General features: G+C 31.2%; 2 protein-coding genes and 1 long non-coding RNA gene across 7 annotated transcripts; 2 read left to right on the forward strand and 1 right to left on the reverse strand.

Moving 5' to 3' along the window:
* Positions 1 to 59: 59 nt before the first annotated feature.
* On the reverse strand, positions 60 to 6,539 carry LOC123921501 (transcription factor bHLH18-like). 3 transcript variants are annotated; one of them, XM_045974080.1, is made up of 5 exons: positions 6,412 to 6,539; positions 5,682 to 6,248; positions 1,626 to 2,015; positions 971 to 1,020; positions 60 to 667 (listed from the first exon to the last, which is right to left on the reverse strand). In XM_045974080.1, the coding sequence occupies exons 1-5, from the start codon at positions 6,448 to 6,450 to the stop codon at positions 631 to 633; spliced, it is 1,083 nt and encodes a 360-aa protein (XP_045830036.1). In that variant the 5' UTR covers positions 6,451 to 6,539; the 3' UTR covers positions 60 to 630. The 3 variants fall into 3 exon arrangements, with proteins under 3 accessions (XP_045830036.1, XP_045830035.1, XP_045830034.1); XM_045974079.1 differs by lacking the exon at positions 60 to 667 and adding an exon at positions 713 to 837 and having other exon boundaries at positions 875 to 1,020; XM_045974078.1 differs by lacking the exon at positions 60 to 667 and having other exon boundaries at positions 713 to 1,020.
* A 1,623-nt stretch (positions 6,540 to 8,162) lies between these two features.
* LOC123921502 lies at positions 8,163 to 10,714 on the forward strand. The gene is made up of 2 exons (XR_006814106.1): positions 8,163 to 8,236; positions 10,462 to 10,714. It is a non-coding gene; the product is annotated as an uncharacterized LOC123921502 (long non-coding RNA).
* A 2,119-nt stretch (positions 10,715 to 12,833) lies between these two features.
* LOC123921503 (cytoplasmic tRNA 2-thiolation protein 1-like) lies at positions 12,834 to 15,083 on the forward strand. 3 transcript variants are annotated; one of them, XM_045974083.1, is made up of 4 exons: positions 12,834 to 13,057; positions 13,296 to 14,085; positions 14,191 to 14,302; positions 14,427 to 15,083. In XM_045974083.1, the coding sequence occupies exons 2-4, from the start codon at positions 13,310 to 13,312 to the stop codon at positions 14,583 to 14,585; spliced, it is 1,047 nt and encodes a 348-aa protein (XP_045830039.1). In that variant the 5' UTR covers positions 12,834 to 13,057; positions 13,296 to 13,309; the 3' UTR covers positions 14,586 to 15,083. The 3 variants fall into 3 exon arrangements, with proteins under 3 accessions (XP_045830039.1, XP_045830038.1, XP_045830037.1); XM_045974082.1 differs by having other exon boundaries at positions 12,856 to 13,057; positions 13,299 to 14,085; XM_045974081.1 differs by having other exon boundaries at positions 12,856 to 14,085.
* Positions 15,084 to 18,886: the final 3,803 nt, after the last annotated feature.

Consider the following 18,886-nt stretch of genomic DNA (forward strand, 5'->3'; position numbering starts at 1 on the left):
TTCCAATTCCAGTATCTTTAAGTAATAAATCCTACAAAACAGATCAAAACAGAAGAATATAGCTTAAGACAAATAACTAATATTTACAATAATTTGGAAAAATAACTAATATTTACAATAATTTGGAAAAATTACTTACGTAAATTTGACACTTATCACCAGATACTTAAAGTGCTCTACACAGCGTGAAATCTAGTGTTTTATGACAAAAGCGCGTAGGACAAAAAGATAACAACTTCTAGTCTAAACAGGATAGAAGTCCTAAAATATTTCGGAGCGCGAATGAACCGACCGTCAACACGGAAACGGTCCACGTACCCGCTACTCGATCCCTGCAGCAAGCAGCAAGCGATATGACTTTTTCAAGCTAAACAGTCTAAGATCCATGAAGGATACAAATATTGAGATAGATTTTATCAATCTCTGACGAATCATGTCATGTTGAAAGCAACTCATACCCAATCAAAAGCCAAATCGAGAGATGATCCATCAACGAGGTTGGACACCACAAGCCCAAGAAACACCAAAACCGGCGAAACAATTGGCACGACGAACGACTACTATCGTCAACATGAAGCATCTACGTACCAAGCCTTTTCAAACCGTATCATGCCTAAAGTCTTGATGAATCTAGCACGTGGAAAGAAGCTTCCAACAAACTTGATTCCTGCAACCGTTATTTATTTTATATTTACAAAACTCAAAACCAATAATTTATAATAAGATGAATTTAACCAAGCCACCAGGCAATTTAAGGATGAATCCTCAAAGGCAAGATAAACATTGTCCCTTCTTTACAGATATTATACCATCAACAATGAAACAAACTAAATTAAACTTGCAATTCCACACAAAAAGAGTTGAGAATTTAAAACTTGCAATTCCACACAATATAATACAAGTTTTGTTATTTCTGATACACTAGTACGGATCACTTTCGCATCTTATTTGAGGTTTCAAGAGCACTTGCCTAATGCTTTTCACCAGATCATGCACTTTCACTTTGTATCCATCACCCATCTGCAATTTAAAGTAATATATCAATATAATAATACAATATTTTAATAGAATATATAAAGGTATCATTATTTTACTCATCAAAATTAAATACAAACTTCATATTACTAAAAATTATGAAGGCACAAATTTGGACATTTTTTAGGTCCATAGCACCCTTACTTTTTTTTCTTTCTAAATAGTAATAACAAGAATATTTTTGTTGTTAGGTGACTAAAAATTCTACTTTTAAGATAGATAAGTGAGATATTTGAAGTTCGAATCAACAATTGAATATATAAAATGTCACATCTGAGCAAATCTCACATGAATAAGAACGAGAATATTTAATTTATAAGCAAAGGCTCAATTTGATGCTCACAATTTTCATTCGACCCAATTTAGTTTCAAACAAAAAAACAATACTCAAACTAATCCATGACATTTTTATATGTTGAAACTAATTAGTCTATGAAAAAATTATATTAGATGGATTAATTTGTCTTCATTATAAAAATGATATGGACTAATATGAGTATTATTTTTTGTTGGAGACTAAACTGAGCCGCGAAAAAATTGTGACGGACTAAATTGAATCTTCCATATTAATTTATTGATGCTTAATTTACCTGAGCTATAATAGTAATGGAAATAGCAGATTTTCCAAAAGGCAAGACACTGTTACCAGTGACAAAGAGTTGAAGATTTTCAATGTGATCAAGTAATTTGAGCTCAATTCCACTTTGTTTCTCACAATGAATTTCAATAAGCACTTCCTTTCCCATAACTCTTACTTCAATCTCTGGGAAAATGTTGCTACAATCACCATCACAACTTGTGTCACGAGAATTTGTGCCTTCAATATTATTATTAATTCCACATGAATTAATTTTGTTGAGGACCATCACCGATGATGTGAGACCAACATTTTTGTCTTGTTTCTCTTCTAGCTCATGAACACGTTCTTGAAGTTGTTTTACATAATCAATTGCTGAACGGAGTATTGAAGCTTTGTCTGTCTATAAAAAAGGAATCTTAAATATCAGGAACATTTTTATTAATTGGATTTAACATTTACTGTCTACTCTCTTGAATTTTTTTTATAAAAGACAATCGAGTCTGCAAAAATTAATATATATAAATCAATCGTTAGTTGATTCAGTGGTAATTGACTACTACAGTTTAATTCCCGTAACTACAATTAGGAGGAGACTGAAACCACTTGATGTCAGAACTGACCCGCAAACTAGATATCGATGGTGAAAAAAAATAAAAAATAATATATCTAAATTATACTCCCTCCGGTCCTTTTTATAAGAAACACTTTGGAATTTTTATTTGGTCCTTTTTATAAGAAACACTTTGACACAATTCCATTTGTACCCTTATTAAATACAATCAAATAATTCATATAATGCTAGTGCATTAATTAGAGAGACATATTTCCCATGCTAGTCAAATGTTAGTTTTGGAATATAACATAAAATGTTAGAATCATTAATGATAAAATTTACCTTCCTTGGTCTGTGTGATTTTGTCAAAGTGTTTCTTATAATAAGGACCGGAGGGAGTATTATGAACAACTACTATAAATACAACAACTTTTCTTTACTTAACTGTCTCTTATAAAAATAATAGAATAATATTTGCTATATATTTTTTTTTTAGAATGTTAACTTGTGCCCTTAAGGACACATGTTAAGAAGATAAATGTGGAAAAAATTTATTGAACTTGTAGTGTATTCAATTATCTAAACATTAAATTATTTGTATCATTAAATGTTATATTTATATTTTTAGGTAACTTAACATGTGCCCTTAGGACACACGTTAACCTATTTTTTTTTACACTTGTGATTTTAAAGTACTACCACCACGTGCTTTATGGTTTGTGGTAAATTAGAAAAGTCATGATATAGGGACAATCCTACACCGTCGGAGCTTAATCATCATCATAGTAAAGCATATCCGGTCTGACTGAATGATTCTTGTTTTGCAGTAGCATGACCCATATTATTATTACCACTCTTTTTTAATGATTGTCAAAGAGCAGGATTTGTTGACTCAGGAGCAAGTCTTCATTGACTTATTCTATTTAATAACTCGATATCGTTCTTCAATCCAACCGTTGAATTCAAAGATCTTATTAAGTAGATCAACTCCACAAATTTTTATAAAAATTCAAAAAAAAATGTAGTTATGTATTCTGACTATTGAAATTCAACGATTTTTTTAAAAGTTTGTCGTACATTCAATTGAAGTTGTCAGAAAAAGTATCAAACAATTTTAAATTTTTATAAAAATTTGTGGAGTTAGTATACTCAATGAGATCTTTGAACTCAACGGTTGGATTGAAAAAATGTAATGTCAGATATCGAGTTATTAAGCGGAGTAAGTCATCGGAAACATACTCCTGGAGTCAACGGATCCCTCCTCATTGTCAAAACTCAAAATCATACTCTATGTTTTTATTCATTTTATTTTAAAATAAATATCTTTTAAATTTTGTACATAGATTATACTCCCTCCGTCCCAAAATATAAGGATTAATTGATCGATGCACGCACACCAATACATAATTTTGATTACAAATATATTTAATTGTTTATTAGTAAAAATTATAAAAATTTGATATTTTGAAAATACTTGTCGAAATAAATCAAACAAGATTTTATATGATAATATTTATATTTATATATTTTTAGAAAAATACGGTCAATATAAGACATATGAATAATGCATTTATTCAAATGAAATCTTATAAAATGGGACGGAGGTAGTAGAAAGAAGTAGAAGTATGTACTTAGGTGGATTGTTCAACTTATTCGAATTAAAACACTTTACCAACTAAGCAATCAGCTGCCACTAAAAAAAAAAGAAAAATCTAATTCCTCTTTGCTTTTTTATTTTTATTTTAAATTTTAAAATTTATTAGAGAGGAGTGAAATAGGGTTAATTTGTCCGGAATCTCCTCTCTTAATCATTTTTTTATTAAAATAAATGATTTTTACATATTTTTAGATTTCGTTTGAGTTTCCGTTTTTCGGATTTTTTCATCTGGTGTTGTTTTACTTCAGTATTAGTGTGGAGTTGTTTGTTTTATTTTTTCGTAGAGTGACTTGTTGACTTTTCTTATCGACTTTCATTAGCGCACTAGCTCTTCGAACAGAGTTTTTTTTTTTTCTTTCTTATTTTAGAACAATGTTTATCTTGTTCAAATTTACAGATTTGCTTTGATCTAACATTAAATTAGGGGCTTGTAAAGAGAAAGGAAATAAGAGGAGACCAAGGTGAATGGATTGGAGAGTTTGCAAGGTATTGGCTCTGGAAATATTAAAGGCATTGGTGGAGTCTCTTTACTTAGAAATATTAGATGGTGTTTGGCTAAAGATTGGGAAGTGAATGCATCTTATATAGAATAGAAGCAAATAAATGTGTTGATATTTTTTTTTTGAAGAAGCTAAATTAGCCCACCTAAATTAGCGACAGAGAGAATCGAACCTTAGACCTCAAGAGGAGCACACTCTCAGGTCTCAAGTCAATACCAATACACCAATCCAAGTGGGTTAAATGTGTTGATATTTTAGTAAATATTGGTTGCCCAATAGATGATAATGTAATTTTTTGAGTCGGATTATCATCAGAGATATTTTGTTAGCAGATGTAATGAGAATCACTATTTTTAGAATGATTTGTTGCTTGGTTTCTTATTGTTTTTGGGCTTTTGTCCTAAGATGTATAAAAAAAATTAATGTTAAAAAGATTAATTATACAAGTATTAAAAAATATTTATGTATTAGACTCTTTAATATGTGATCATATTTATGGTTGTGCCTAATAAAGAATTTCTCTATAGTTAAATATAATATGCCTTATAATTTTTTCGAAAATTAAATAAACATATTATAGTAGTTACAAAAATAATCAATTAAGTGGGGTATACAACATTACACCCAACACAAGGTCTAGTATAAAAAATACAGGAATAGGTGCCCACAAAGTCAGGTACTGTAGCATTCATTGATAGTGAAATTTAATTAGACAAGCCACCAGAACTAGAAAACCATTATAAGCACCAGTAAGTGGTATCCATAATGCCATTCAAGCTGCAATTAACATTAACATGTAGCATATCATCTTTGAAAATGACTCACAAAATGTAGTGCATGCACAAAGTTGATGAAAATCTGAATTTAGTATAATTATATTTAGCATTAAGAATTTGATAGGTTTACATCCTAATTTCGAGGTGAAATTTGTTAAGCGCCAAACGAATTCGATTTTCCATTTGTTAACTAAAGCAGTCAATTCTTGATTAACTATTCATTCACCAAAATAAGTACAATTTTTTTCATTCATTAAAATAAGTACAATTTTGTCATTTAGGATATAAATACTCATATTATATTTATATCTGTATAATGACCACATTTATAAAAAAAATGTTGCAAATTTTTTTTTAAACAAGCAAAATTGTTGCATATTTTTTTTTAAAGGTCATACTAACCGATGCCACACTGATTAAAAAATTAAAAGTAATAATTTTCATATTAAGAAAACATTATTTATAATTTTAAAAAGTAAAATACACAAATTCCAACAAAACTTATTAGTTTCTTAAATATATATTTTTGAAACAAATATTTTTCTTTTTTAAAAACCAAAAAGTAAACATATTTATTTACCTTGCTCAAGCCAGGAATGGTGGCTGAAAGTGCAATGAATCTCTCAGTCAATTGTTGTCTCCTTTTTCTCTCTGCAATTACATGATCAACACACTGAGTACCGCTTCTTGCTTTCTTCACCCCTTGATTTTTAGTATTTGTTTTCTTAATTTCACTACTCTGTTTATTCTTCTTAGAATAATCAGATTTAGAACAATAATCGCGTTTACCACCTTCCAAATTAACACAAGGTTCTGGTGTTGCTGGTACCATAGTTGAATTATCAAAAGACAAAATGTATGTCGTTGGCGAAGAACTTCTACGAGGAACATCAACCTTTTTCGATTTCAAACGTTGTTGTTGTTCTTGTTTTTGAGACACGATTGAATTTGAACTGTTACTTTTAACCATGTTTCCAGCAACGTCAACATCGCCGTTAACGTTAACAGTAACAGAACCGTTTTCACTTTCTGAATTCATTAAACTTTGTTCTGGTGTCTGTAACAGAATCTCTCTAAGAAAATCGTCACCGTCAATGTTAACGGCGTTGTACTTTTCCATGAAATAATCATCACCGCATTCCATTTCCTACAACAATTAATTATTTTTTTCATCACAAATGTAAATAATTAAGGTATCTATATCTAGATTAAAATTAAAATGGCCTCGAACCAGATTAAACTAATCGTGAAAGAAAAAAAAGAACTACATCTATATCTATAATTTTTAGTAATAATAAAAATTATTTTACCGTGTGAAGATGAAAATATTCCCATGATGAATCCTCCATTGGAAAATAGAATTGAGCTATAGCTAGCTAGCTAGAGCAGAGTATTGTGATGTTTTTTTTTTTTTTTGACAAGATGATGTTTTTTATTTAGAAAGAGGAATACTAATGATAATTATATATACACAAAAAAAGTAACGATTAAGAGTACTAATAATAAATAAATAAATTTGATGGGGACAAGATATTACTACTCGTTTTTCACGGTACTTAAATTTGAACCGTTGGATAAATATTTTAAAACGATACAATGTTGGAATGGGACCATTTGTGAATGAACGGTTTGACGACACGTATGAGTCCTTCGCTGAGAAAAAGGTTGAGCTAAACAAAGGTGTCTGTCTTCAGTTCACACTTTAATAATAAGGTTTTGTCTAACATGCACCACTTGATTAAATGGTGCATGGTGCACAAGTCTTCGATATTTTTATAACGAATACGAATTTTATAGAATTTACCGTTAGATAGAAAATTTATATCGTTTAGATCATCCATAAATTTTTAAATTTTTTTTGAAAATCATTTGATATGTTATTGAGACTCATCAAGATTAACGGCATTGAATAAAAATCCATCAACCGTTAATCTTGACGGATCTCAATAACATATCAAATGATTTTCAATTTTTTTAAAAAAAATTATGGATGATCTATATTATATAAACTTTCTATTCAACGGTGGATTTTGTAAAATTCGTATTCGTTATAATATTTTCGAGACTTGTGCATGGTGCACAACTTGAGACACTTGTGCACCGTAGACTTTGCCTAATAATAGTAGATAATAATAATTAAAAAAGAAAAAAGAACGGTTGGCGCGTTTAAGTTCATGATAAATTTTAATATCAAGTGGTCCATAGTGGATCAATCGTGAATAACATTATAACGAATTCGAATTTTACAAAATCCACCGTTGGATTGAAAGTTTATATCATATAGATCATCCATAGAAAAATTGAAAATCATTTGATATATTAGCTGAACCTGGAGTGGAACTCTCATTATAACTTATTGTAAACATTCAGATTCTATGAAATTCCAGTAATTTAAGGGTCCGTTTGGTAAAAATAAGCTATAAGCTAGCTGATAGCTGATAAGCTAGCTGATAGCTGAAAAGCTAGCTTATAGCTGATAGCTGAAAAGCTAGCTTATTGAAATTAAAGTGTTTGGTAAAATTAGCTTTTAAAGTGGTTATTAAATATAAAATTACATAATTGATAGTGGGTAGTTTATTTTTTAGAGTGGGTAGTTATTAAATTAAAGGGTAAAAATGGAATAAAGTGTAAAAAGCTATAAGCTATAAGCTCAAATGCTACTTGAAATAGCATCTGAAAAAAAGCTATAAGCTAGTACAAAAAGCTTGTTACCAAACACCTCTAATTTTTTGAAACAAGCTTATAAGCTCATATAATAAGCTATAAGCTAGCTTATTTGTGTTACCAAACAGAGCCTAACCAGTCTGTAATGCCAACTTTATGTCATTGGTTGTACATACTAGATATAATTATGTCGGGTGAGTTTGTCTACTACACTATTAATATTTGAGAGACCTATACTCAACCACAAAAGCTAGCTTGAGAGTTGAGGTTTGCACTACACTTATAAAGGTTATCTTTATCATATCTCTAGCCAATGTGGGACTTCTGACATACACTACTGTGTGAAAGACTTATAGTTCTCATTTATTTGCATTACTGACGCTTTGCTCACACTATCAGGGAGACGTGACTATTGCTGCAAAAGCTGGCTTGAAATTGGAAATTCCAGATGGGGTTGTAATTGAGAATAAGGTGCAATACTAGTATACTACTAATTTCAGTATGAGCTTTTGCATTTCTTTACAGCGAGACTTTTTCTTTCTATGGTCTTATACCCTTGTTTGTTTATTGGTTGGCGGTTCCTGTGGGATGTGTTGAAAACACATGTTTCATTTGAACTGGTATAATATGTATCTTTAGTTTCATGTTTTGTGATCAAAACATGGGTATTTATGGTCCTATTAGGCAGATATCCCGACTGCAGATGGAGGATGACAGCATTCAAAATGTATCCATTATCCTTTGGTCAATTTTTTGGGGGAGGGGGTCTTTCAATATACTCCTTAAATCGTGGTTTCTCTTCACTTTCTCATTGATGAAATTATCAGATAACACGAGTTCAATTGCACTACTGGAACATAAGCACATTGATTCATGGTTAACAATAACTAATCTATATATATAATTCCTAAATAGTTCTCCTAACTCTAATCCACTTAGACCAATTAAATTGTTTTATTTAGACACATCATCTATTTAGATCCAATTAAATCACTCTACAATACCACATCATTTCTACTTATATTATTATTATTATTATTATTATTATTATTATTATTATTATTATTATTATTATTATTATTATTATTATTATTATTATTATTATTATTATTATTGTCATCTCTATACTTTTCATATTCTACATTTATATACTTATGGCTTTTTAATATACACTCACTCAAGCCTTTACTTACCCTTTACTTTTTTTAGCGAATATAATAACTTTTGCTTACTATATTATAATAAGGAGAATACAAAAATACACACTAATTAACTTTGTAACTTCCGTTTATATATTTTCATCTCTTAAGTCACAATTCAATTTTCATCCCTTTGACTCTTCTACCAATATTTTAATATATAGGATACAATTGTTTTAATTTGTATCTTATTCATATTTTCCTAACTAACCGTTACGAATGTTAGAAACAAATATTTTCATCCCCTGATGCTCAATCATGTGCTTAACAATATTACCATTTGTTTTTTTGATTGAACGTGAGAATAGATTTTTTTCATATCTTATATGTGCAATTTCTCTTTCCATTATCTTGCTTCTTCATCTTTTGTGCATCAGGTATAAATACTTATGTTATTTTCTAAAACCATGATTTGTTGTAGTTATTTTATTTTTTGCGAAAATTAACTTTTTGCATAACAAATAAAATTAAGAGATCTTGACATTTTTTGTTTGTTGCAGATTATACATTCAACTTTTGTGTTGCACATCCATTTATAGGTTTAGTTAAGTGCTACTGTATATGTGTATTCATATTCTATTATGTTACAAATTAAATAACATATACTTTATTTTTAATTGAATTATGTAATAGTTGTTTTACTTTCCTTTCCTTTACTTTTTTATTTATTCATTTTTTTTATTGATATACTTATTTTTATAATTTTTGATTTTAGGTTTTGGGTCATCATCTCTTACTCAAAAGAACTGAACTGTGAGGTTGGTGCTATTCACATATGTCCCTTTGGAATATTTTTAAAAGATATGTACCCTTTAATTTTATTTGTTTTATTTGAGTTTTTCTAATTCTGTCACTATTTATATGCCAATTGTATGACTTAGATTTTGCCACATCTCTTTTCATCCAATCCTTTGTGTGTTTTAAATAGATTTATATGTTGTGCGGAGATATATCATATTACTCCTGTATATATAAATTTTAGATAGTTATTTTGTTACTCATGTAAAGTAAACCATAATCCTTAAACCAATAATATTTCTTCATTTAACCACTCACTTACAATGCCACATCACTTTTTCTTAACAAATAAATCTTTTGAATCTCGGATTCTCTATTTTATTATGATTATTTTGATAATATTTAATGTTTCAATTTTATGTAATTGTAAAATAAAAACAATCGCATCACACCCGTGCATCGCACGGGTAAGGGTCTAGTAGCTGATAATATTAAATAAGTTGATGATGCCTCTGAGAGGAAAGTAGGTTTCGGTAAAATGAATGTTGTTCAGCATGCTGACATGAAGAGCATGGCGGCTATATCTCCATATTCTTTAACTAATAGCATCATTGAAAGCCTTTTATTCTTCCAGCATTAATAATAACTATTTCAGCCCTTGGAATGAACTTCGTCTTGATTGATCAAACCTTTTCCCAATTTTTTTTTTTTACTTTTTGCTAATTTTCTTAGTCACTTTTTTGCTGATTTAATTTGCAGGAGATTAATGACCCTGCAGATATCCAAAAATGAATGGTTCATGGAAGTTGATGATATTTGTTTGTAGCAAATATGTGAATTGCTGGAGTTTTGCTTTGATGTGCAATACAATTTATCTTTGGCACATTAGCAGCCCGCCATCAATTAGCTTTTCTATTTACTCATTTTCAAAAGGTTGCAGAAGCAAATAATTTCTGACACATTCTTTTTTCAAGTGTCATGGTGGTAATGAAATAATTGAGTCTACTCATTTCTTTAAAATTGTAGCTTTATATTTTGGGAAATTCTGTTCCCTCTTGCATTGCTCAAAATCAACAAAAACCCTTACACAAGAAGTTGGATTCCGGTGACATGCGTGTCCTTATATTTTAGAGCAAGGCTTGATGAGATAAAGAATAGAAAAGCATTACTTTTAAAGGTTAATTGAATTCGTGCATATTTGTCATTAGCGTGCTCTGTTATTTTTCTTCCATCTTAAATCACACATTCATGTCCTCAAGCAACACAATGTTCTGTGAACAAATGTTTCCGCGATCATTTGTTCATAATTTATCGACCAACTCAAACTGCAAATTGGTGGTTTTATCCAACTCAATACTACAATAGGCGATTTTTAAGACAGACTTGGACCGAAATTTCTTCTATGTTCGGTTTTGGCCAAAATCAGCTCATGTACATAACTTTTCGTGATTAGTTTAGAAGAGAAAAATATTAAAATTGGTATCTACCACTTTTTATAATCTGTTAAAAATAGTGAAGAAAGAGAGGAGAAAAGCTATTTGTTAATAATTTTTCATTTATGTCCCTATTTGTTCTCAAATCTCAAGTCCATGTTATTTTTAAAGGGTTTTTTTTTTACTTTAAAAATATTCAACACTTCTCTTTCTCTTATATAAACATACCAAATAATATCTCATCTTTTTCTCTTTTTTCACTCTTACCTATTTTTTATCATCTTGCTTTCTCTTTACAACTAGTTACAGGTTACACTATATAATAGTCACACCATATAAGAAGAGAGAAAACTATGAGAAAAGGTGAAAGAAGAGATAAATATGTGAGAAAGAAGAGTAGATTTGGTTAAACTAAAGAAATTTAAGAAATTAACTTGTACATAATTTGAAATAATATGTTCTATAAAAAATATTGTTATAAAAGTATAGATAATTATGAAGGTTGGTCAATGAGTTGACCTCTCCCAATCCAAATATCTACCAACTTTGTCTGAAAAGTTATCACATTTTGGAGGTTGAAATATCACTTGAAAATTTTATGAAAGCCCAAATCATGATATTATTAATGAGTTCATCATGATATTAGGGGTTCCTTCGCTGAGCACAATAGAATAAAGAGGAATTTGTATAATTTCAAAATCCCTATTCTTATCAAAAAGAAGAAATGAGAAAAACCAATATCTTCCTAGAAGGTTAGTTCGAGGACCTGTTGGTCAAAGGAAAAGGGGTCTTCTTTTGGGACGAAGCCGTATGATGCGAGAGTCTCACGTACTTGTGTATTTTATTTTTTAAATGTATATTTTATATCAATTAATATAAAATAATTATTTTAAAACCTTATGTTAACATGACCTTTGATGTAAAACTCTTGGTAACAAGTACTTAAATTCATGTACATTTGTCCATTTTTTTTATATCATATTTTGATTTTTACTATTATTTAAAAATCATTATTATTATCAATAATAAATAAAATCTGGACATTGAATTAGTCCAAGTGGTAAGAGTCTTGGTTCATTCAAATATGTGGCCAACGGTTCAATTTTTGGCTATACGTATTGGTTGAAATGAGAGAACTCATCTTGTGCCCCACAGGTTACACGACAGAGATTACAGCGGTAGAAACTTTGTACCAATATTATGGTAATCCGATAAAAATAAAACAAAAAATGAAACCTGGACATATGTCCACAAAAAAATAATTAATCTATATATATAAATCCTAGATAGTTGTCTAATTGACTATCTAAACCCTAAAAATGTATCAGAGTTTAAATTAAAAACAAATGTAACTATAAAAAAAAACAAATGAAAGTTTGCTTGTATAAGAAAAGAAAGTGAGTATAGTTCCCGTGAGCTTGCTTAGTTAGGGATATCGCACTATATGTACAATTACCAAAATGGGTCACAACAAAATACTTGTGTTTTAAGTTAAAAAAAAAAAATTAGAGGAAGTAAAATACTTAAAATGGATTTGTTAAAAAATAAAAATACTTAAAATGGGTATTGAATTAAAACATTTTTTTGACTAATTGAATTAAAATATTTGCCAATCAAATGCTACAACTCAAAAGAAAAAAATAAAAAATAACAGTTTGTGACTAAGTTAACGGGCCGGATTGTTTTTAAAGCCCAATTGTTTCTTCCTTCCTTCCACTCTTCTTCTTCCGAGTGAAATTCCACTCTTCTTCTTTCTCAGTGAAAATATGGTTGAACCGGCGGTAACATTTTAATTTACTTTCTTCCACTTTAGCGACAAATGCTTCTTCCTTCCACTCTTCTTCTTCTTCTTCTTCTTCTTCTGCGTAACTGAGATTCCATCATCTCAAACAAACAAACGAAGTCTAATCATCTTATCGCAGGTCAGCAACCCTATTCTCAAATTCTATCTCTGTAATTCATTCAATCAATTTCTATGTGAAATTCAAATTCTATTATTTCCCTATATCATTTCAGTTTTCATTCAAATTCATTAGAACAACACATGCTATTGCTCATTAGGTTTAGGGTTTGCAAGAGTTGATGCAAGCTTAATTAGGATTATATATATAAATTTGTAAACCACTGATAGGGTTTAGGTTCCATTCAATTCCATCGCAGTAGAAGAGAAGAAAATGGAAGGGAAGAGAAGCGTGCGTATGTGCTGTTTATGCAATGAGAGAAGAGCTTCTCTTAACAGACCTAAAACTCTTGAACAGATTTGCAGAGAATGCTTCTATCTTGCCTTCGAAGACGAGATTCATCAAATCATCGTCTCCAACCGCCTCTTCATCCGTGGCGACCGCGTCGCTATTGGCGCTTCCGGCGGTAAAGACTCCACCGTCCTCGCCTACGTTTTATCGAAACTCAACCGCATCCACGATTACGGCCTCCATCTCTTCCTCCTCTCCGTCGACGAGGGCATCACCGGCTACCGCGACGATTCTCTCGAAACAGTTCACAGAAACCAGATTCAGTATGGTTTGCCTCTGAAAGTTGTATCCTACAAGGATTTGTACGGATGGACCATGGACGAAATCGTGAAACTGATCGGTCTGAAGAATAACTGCACCTTCTGTGGCGTGTTCCGTAGACAGGCGCTGGATCGAGGCGCAGCATTCCTTAAAGCAGATAAACTTGTGACAGGACACAACGCTGACGATATAGCTGAGACAGTTCTGTTGAACATATTGAGAGGAGATATAGCTAGATTGAGTAGATGCAGTTCAATAATAACAGGTGAAGATGGACCAATCCCTAGATGCAAACCTTTTAAGTATACTTACGAAAAGGAGATTGTTATGTATGCTTATTTCAAAAAGCTTGATTACTTTTCTACTGAATGCATTTATTCTCCAAATGCATATCGTGGTTTTGCTCGCGAGTTCATCAAGGATTTGGAGAGAATCAGGTCTCCCTTTTCTTCTCTGTTCATTTTATTTGTTTGTTTGTTTGTTTGTTTGTTTGTTTGTTTGTTATTCATAATCATCATCATCATGTAATTGCTTGCTTACAGACCCAGGGCCATTCTCGACATCATCAAATCCGGTGAGAATTTTAGGATTTCTACCACTACTAAAATGCCAGAGCAGGGAACCTGTGAACGCTGTGGTTATATTTCTAGTCAGGTATTTCTAGTCAGGCTTTCTTTGTCCTGAATATCTTGTATTGTCTTTTTCTCTGTTTATTTCACTCCTGGTTCATATGAACTACAACAGCTGTGATACAATGGATTAAACGTTTCATGTGCAGAAATGGTGTAAAGCTTGTGTTCTGCTTGATGGACTGAATCGAGGTTTGCCTAAACTGGGAATTGGACGGAGTCGGGTTGCTATTGGTTGCAAAGAAGAAAATGAAAGCCATGGAGGAAAGAGCATCGAAAGCAAACAGTGTGGATCTTTAGACTTCTGATTTTCTATGTAAGCATCATATAAATCGGTGGGTTCTATGTACTATTCATAATCAAAGGTAACTGCAGTTAATATCTATCGGTGAATTTCATGACAGTTAGTAGAGATGTAGATACATCTGATGACAAAAAGTATAAGACAAATAGACTTTGTAGCACAACTTTGCATCTCAAGACATTGATCAAAACGATAAGTCTAGAATAGTTGCATTATTTGCAGATTTTTTTCACATCTCTAGCTTAATTTTTGTGAGCATTGCTTTGTCGTACAGTTATTTGTATCCTTGTACTCAGAATTTGTTGCTACATCTCAACAATGTACTTTAGAATGCAACCTCAAGCATTGGCTTGGATATCCTTGAGCATGCAACTTGAGTTTTGGTATTGCAATCTTGCTTATGTTCTTCTCTAGCAATGGCTTTCATTAAAGAATGTATGAATAATCCAACAATGTATTCTACTCCATATTAATGTCAATCAGTTTTACAAGCTTGGCTGCACTTTCAAACTTTTTACTTGATTGTGTTTATGAAGTTCTGTTTTGTTAGTTTTACCAGCGAGTTACCAAGACTTATTGATGGGATACCACAATAAGGATGAATGTTATGACTTGTTTATTACTCGTAGTAGTGGTTAATTGATTAGTTTAACAGCAATCAATATGAGGGTATCTAAATTAATAAACTGGAAAAAAGGGAGGGGGTGAAAGTAGTCCAGGTCATTTAAATATTGAACGATAGAATCATGGTTTGGGAAGTCTTTTAAATTATAGACAGCCTGGGTATTTTAGTCCATAGTTTAGTTTTGTCATGTAAACATTTATGGCAACTGGTATCTTATTACAAATGAATAGGGAAAGTTCCCTGGATTACAGTTTTATTGAAATCATGAAGCTGGTTAAGGGCGAGGTTAGGTGTTTTCAACTACACAGTATCATCTTGGTTTTACTAATCTCACGTCATGTTATGGGGTGGTTCATTTCTGTGGCAAGTATGGAAGGGTCATCTATTGGTTTATCTTATTATTAGAACATGCTAATATTTGACATTTCACTTTATAAAAATAGTTCTATGTATTACCAAATAAATTTTTGCATGGAAACTAGTCAAGTGGTATCCTTCCCCTCTAAATGTTCTCAAGCTTAATGTCGATGGACCTCATTATAGTGGTAGTAGAGGCATGCTTGTTTGTGGTGATTGCCTTTTAAGACTCTAATGGTCACTTCATTTGGGGTTTCACATGCAACTTTGGTATAGTCACTTCAATTTTGGCTTAGCTTTGGAGTTTAGTTCATGGTCTTCGTCTTGGATATGATATATTGATATGTCCATTTGTAATGTTCTTATCAGAATCTTTGGTGATTATTAACAAAGTGAAACTGCTTATATTCTCCATCTTGATTATCCCGAGTCTCTCATCTCCATCTTGCCTTGTTGCTGGAAGAATCTCTTGTTCTGATTGGTTTTGCTAACTGAGAGTGCTCAGTCAAACAAATTTTTCATGAGGCTAATTAGTGTGCTGACAAGTTGGTACATTTTGCTCATGGTGGTGGTTTTGGTTTTGGTGTTATGGAGTTGTTTCATCCTCCTCCTTGAGTTTCACCTTTTTATTTATGATGACTAGTCATCAGTCTTTCTTTAATCTTCTAGTGTTATATAAAGTTAGAGCACAGGTATTTTGTCTGTTGCCACATTGTTCCAGTGTTTATCACAAAGTTAGCTTCGTGGTAATCCACTTACGAAGTAGGATTGTATCGGAGGTGCTGCTCATAGAAAAAAGACGGTTTGTATTCAATTTAAACTTAAGGTTTTGGCTTGGTTTCTTGTGTTTGAACATTAGCAGTGACAACTTATTACAAGTTTTCAATGTTCAAGCGTTTGCGAAGTGCAGTGCTAACTTATTGTCTCTTTAGATCTGGCAACAGACATCATCATATAAGGCCTCCTCATGTCATGGTGTTTGTCTCACAGCTTCTTCAAGGGAATCTCTCTTGCAGATATCAAACAAGACTAAACGTTTAATTTTTTTTTTACTTCAAAATTTTGTGCAAGGATTTTTTTTGTTTTAATTTCTTCGGCTGTTCATACTTGTGTCTTTGCAGAGTATGCCTTCTTTTTTCTAGATTCAATATTCTAATAATAATAATTTTATCTAAATCAGAAAATTGATGCAACTGCGCTGGAGCACAGTATTACTCACAATGTGCATAGTGCAAACCAAGCCTGACTACATGACAACAAAAGATTTTGAGAACATACTACTTAAATAAAAAAATGTTTACATTCCCAACATAACCCAAATCATGTTGATTATAATATTTGATCCATAAAAATCAATGTGATTTTATATGAAGCATTTTTTTTTTAGATTATTGTTTTTATAACTAAATATTATTAAGTTTGTGGTTAATTTCCAATTCTATTTCCACGCTACTAACTCTTGTTTGTGCGGATCAAGATTCTCTATTATTCGGAAATAACGTAGTTGCACATCGTAACGAATATTAGCAGTCGTTTTAAAATCGGACAGTCCAAATCACAATAAAAAAAATCAACTTTAAACAATCTCGAACATTGATTATAATTGGACATATGAAAGCAATAACTGAATAATGTAGATTGAATCTGTTTCCTTGCTCCCACATCATCCAACCAATATTTTTTTATCAGTTTTTAATTTTTTTAATACCACTTATTAGTTCAATTTAATCAATTTCTTTACTATTTCATATGCTTCAAGGATAATTGATAATTGTCATTATATAACATTATTTTTTAATATATTATATGTTAGTATATCAAATCTATTATTCTTTTTAACCTTTTTTTAATTATTTTTTTTTAAGAAGCAAACTTTAATTTAATTGGCTTTAAATTGTCCGGTAAAAAATGATGTTAACAATTTCACCCCAAGAAAAATACGTGTTTGGTTTTACTCATATGAATTCCTACCTAATGGATTTATGCAATTAACCATTTCTTTGTTTTGAATTTTGTTTTGGATAAAATCTTTGTTTTGAAAATTAACCATGTAATGGAAGAGGAGAAGGAAAAACTTTGATGGTTATTTGTTTATATTATTATTATGGTGACTCTTTGAGGAGGCTGAAAATGGGGAAATAAACTTGCAACAGAGGGAAAGAGTGATATCCAGTAGGGAGACTCAAATCCAGTGTAGCAGCGGGTTTTACGATCATGTAGACTGTTATAATCTGACGGTCAAAGTAAATGGTAGTGTATCAAATGTGCTGTCAGTTTTATAATTAGGGATCATCACTTTGGTTACTTCTGGGGGGTGAAGTCAACAAGAATATCGAGTATATATATATTGGGTTCCTTGTGGAAAAGCTATGCACGATAAAAAATAATTATTTTCTTTTGGAAGCTTCTTCTTCATAAGATTCTAACTCGGATGATTTTATATATAAAGGCATGTTATTGTTGATTTGGAATCTTCAAAATTGCATTTGGTGCTGGTCGGAAAGGGAGATATGTTGCGGCAAATGTGAGGTGTGTTAAGTTTCGCATTGCTTAGAAAATGGAGGTTGAACACTTTATAAGTGAGATAACCCATAAACCTGATACTTAAGATTTTAGGTTAAAATATATGGTGTCCAACTCACTTGTAGAGTTGTTCTTAAACATAAAGTGGGTGATCCCTGGCTGTCTGCTCGTGACCCAACAAGATGGATTGGAGTTACTTACTACTGTATTACTTACAAATCTTTTCTCTCAACTTGAGTCATAATTTATATCTGTCCTTTATGGTGGGAAGAAATGTAGACGACGGCTTTTGATATGGAATCTTTCCTTATATATAGGCAGACCCCATGTTTTCAGCCAAACATCAAAATTTGATTGGTCACTTTCCACATTTATTTATTAGTGGTTAATTAACTGTGTACTATGCTAAGAAGTTTTTCTTTAATGTCCTCCTCAAAATGCTAAACGAGCATACACAAATTCAAATAAGATATTCCATGGGGTAGTGGGTTTGGACATTAGAATAGGAGGACGGTACGGTGGTCTAGTTTAAAGTATTTAAAATTGTTTACTTTAGCTTTGTTGAGTAAGTGACATTATTATTAGAGATGTTCCACATCACGGACGAATCTACCTAAGCGAAGTGTAAGTGAGAAAATTAAGAATTGTGATACTATAATCTTCTAAGTAGAGGAAGAATTTTTGGATGTAATGCAGGCTTTTGTGTAGTTTCACATAAAAAGATTGTTGTAATCTTGGTTTATTATTAGTAGAGATGCTAGAAATAAAAATTGGTTTACTCTTAATACCGAAATAACACA

Source organism: Trifolium pratense, linkage group LG4 (genome assembly GCF_020283565.1).
Source record: "Trifolium pratense cultivar HEN17-A07 linkage group LG4, ARS_RC_1.1, whole genome shotgun sequence".
Classification (NCBI taxonomy): Eukaryota; Viridiplantae; Streptophyta; class Magnoliopsida; order Fabales; family Fabaceae; genus Trifolium; species Trifolium pratense.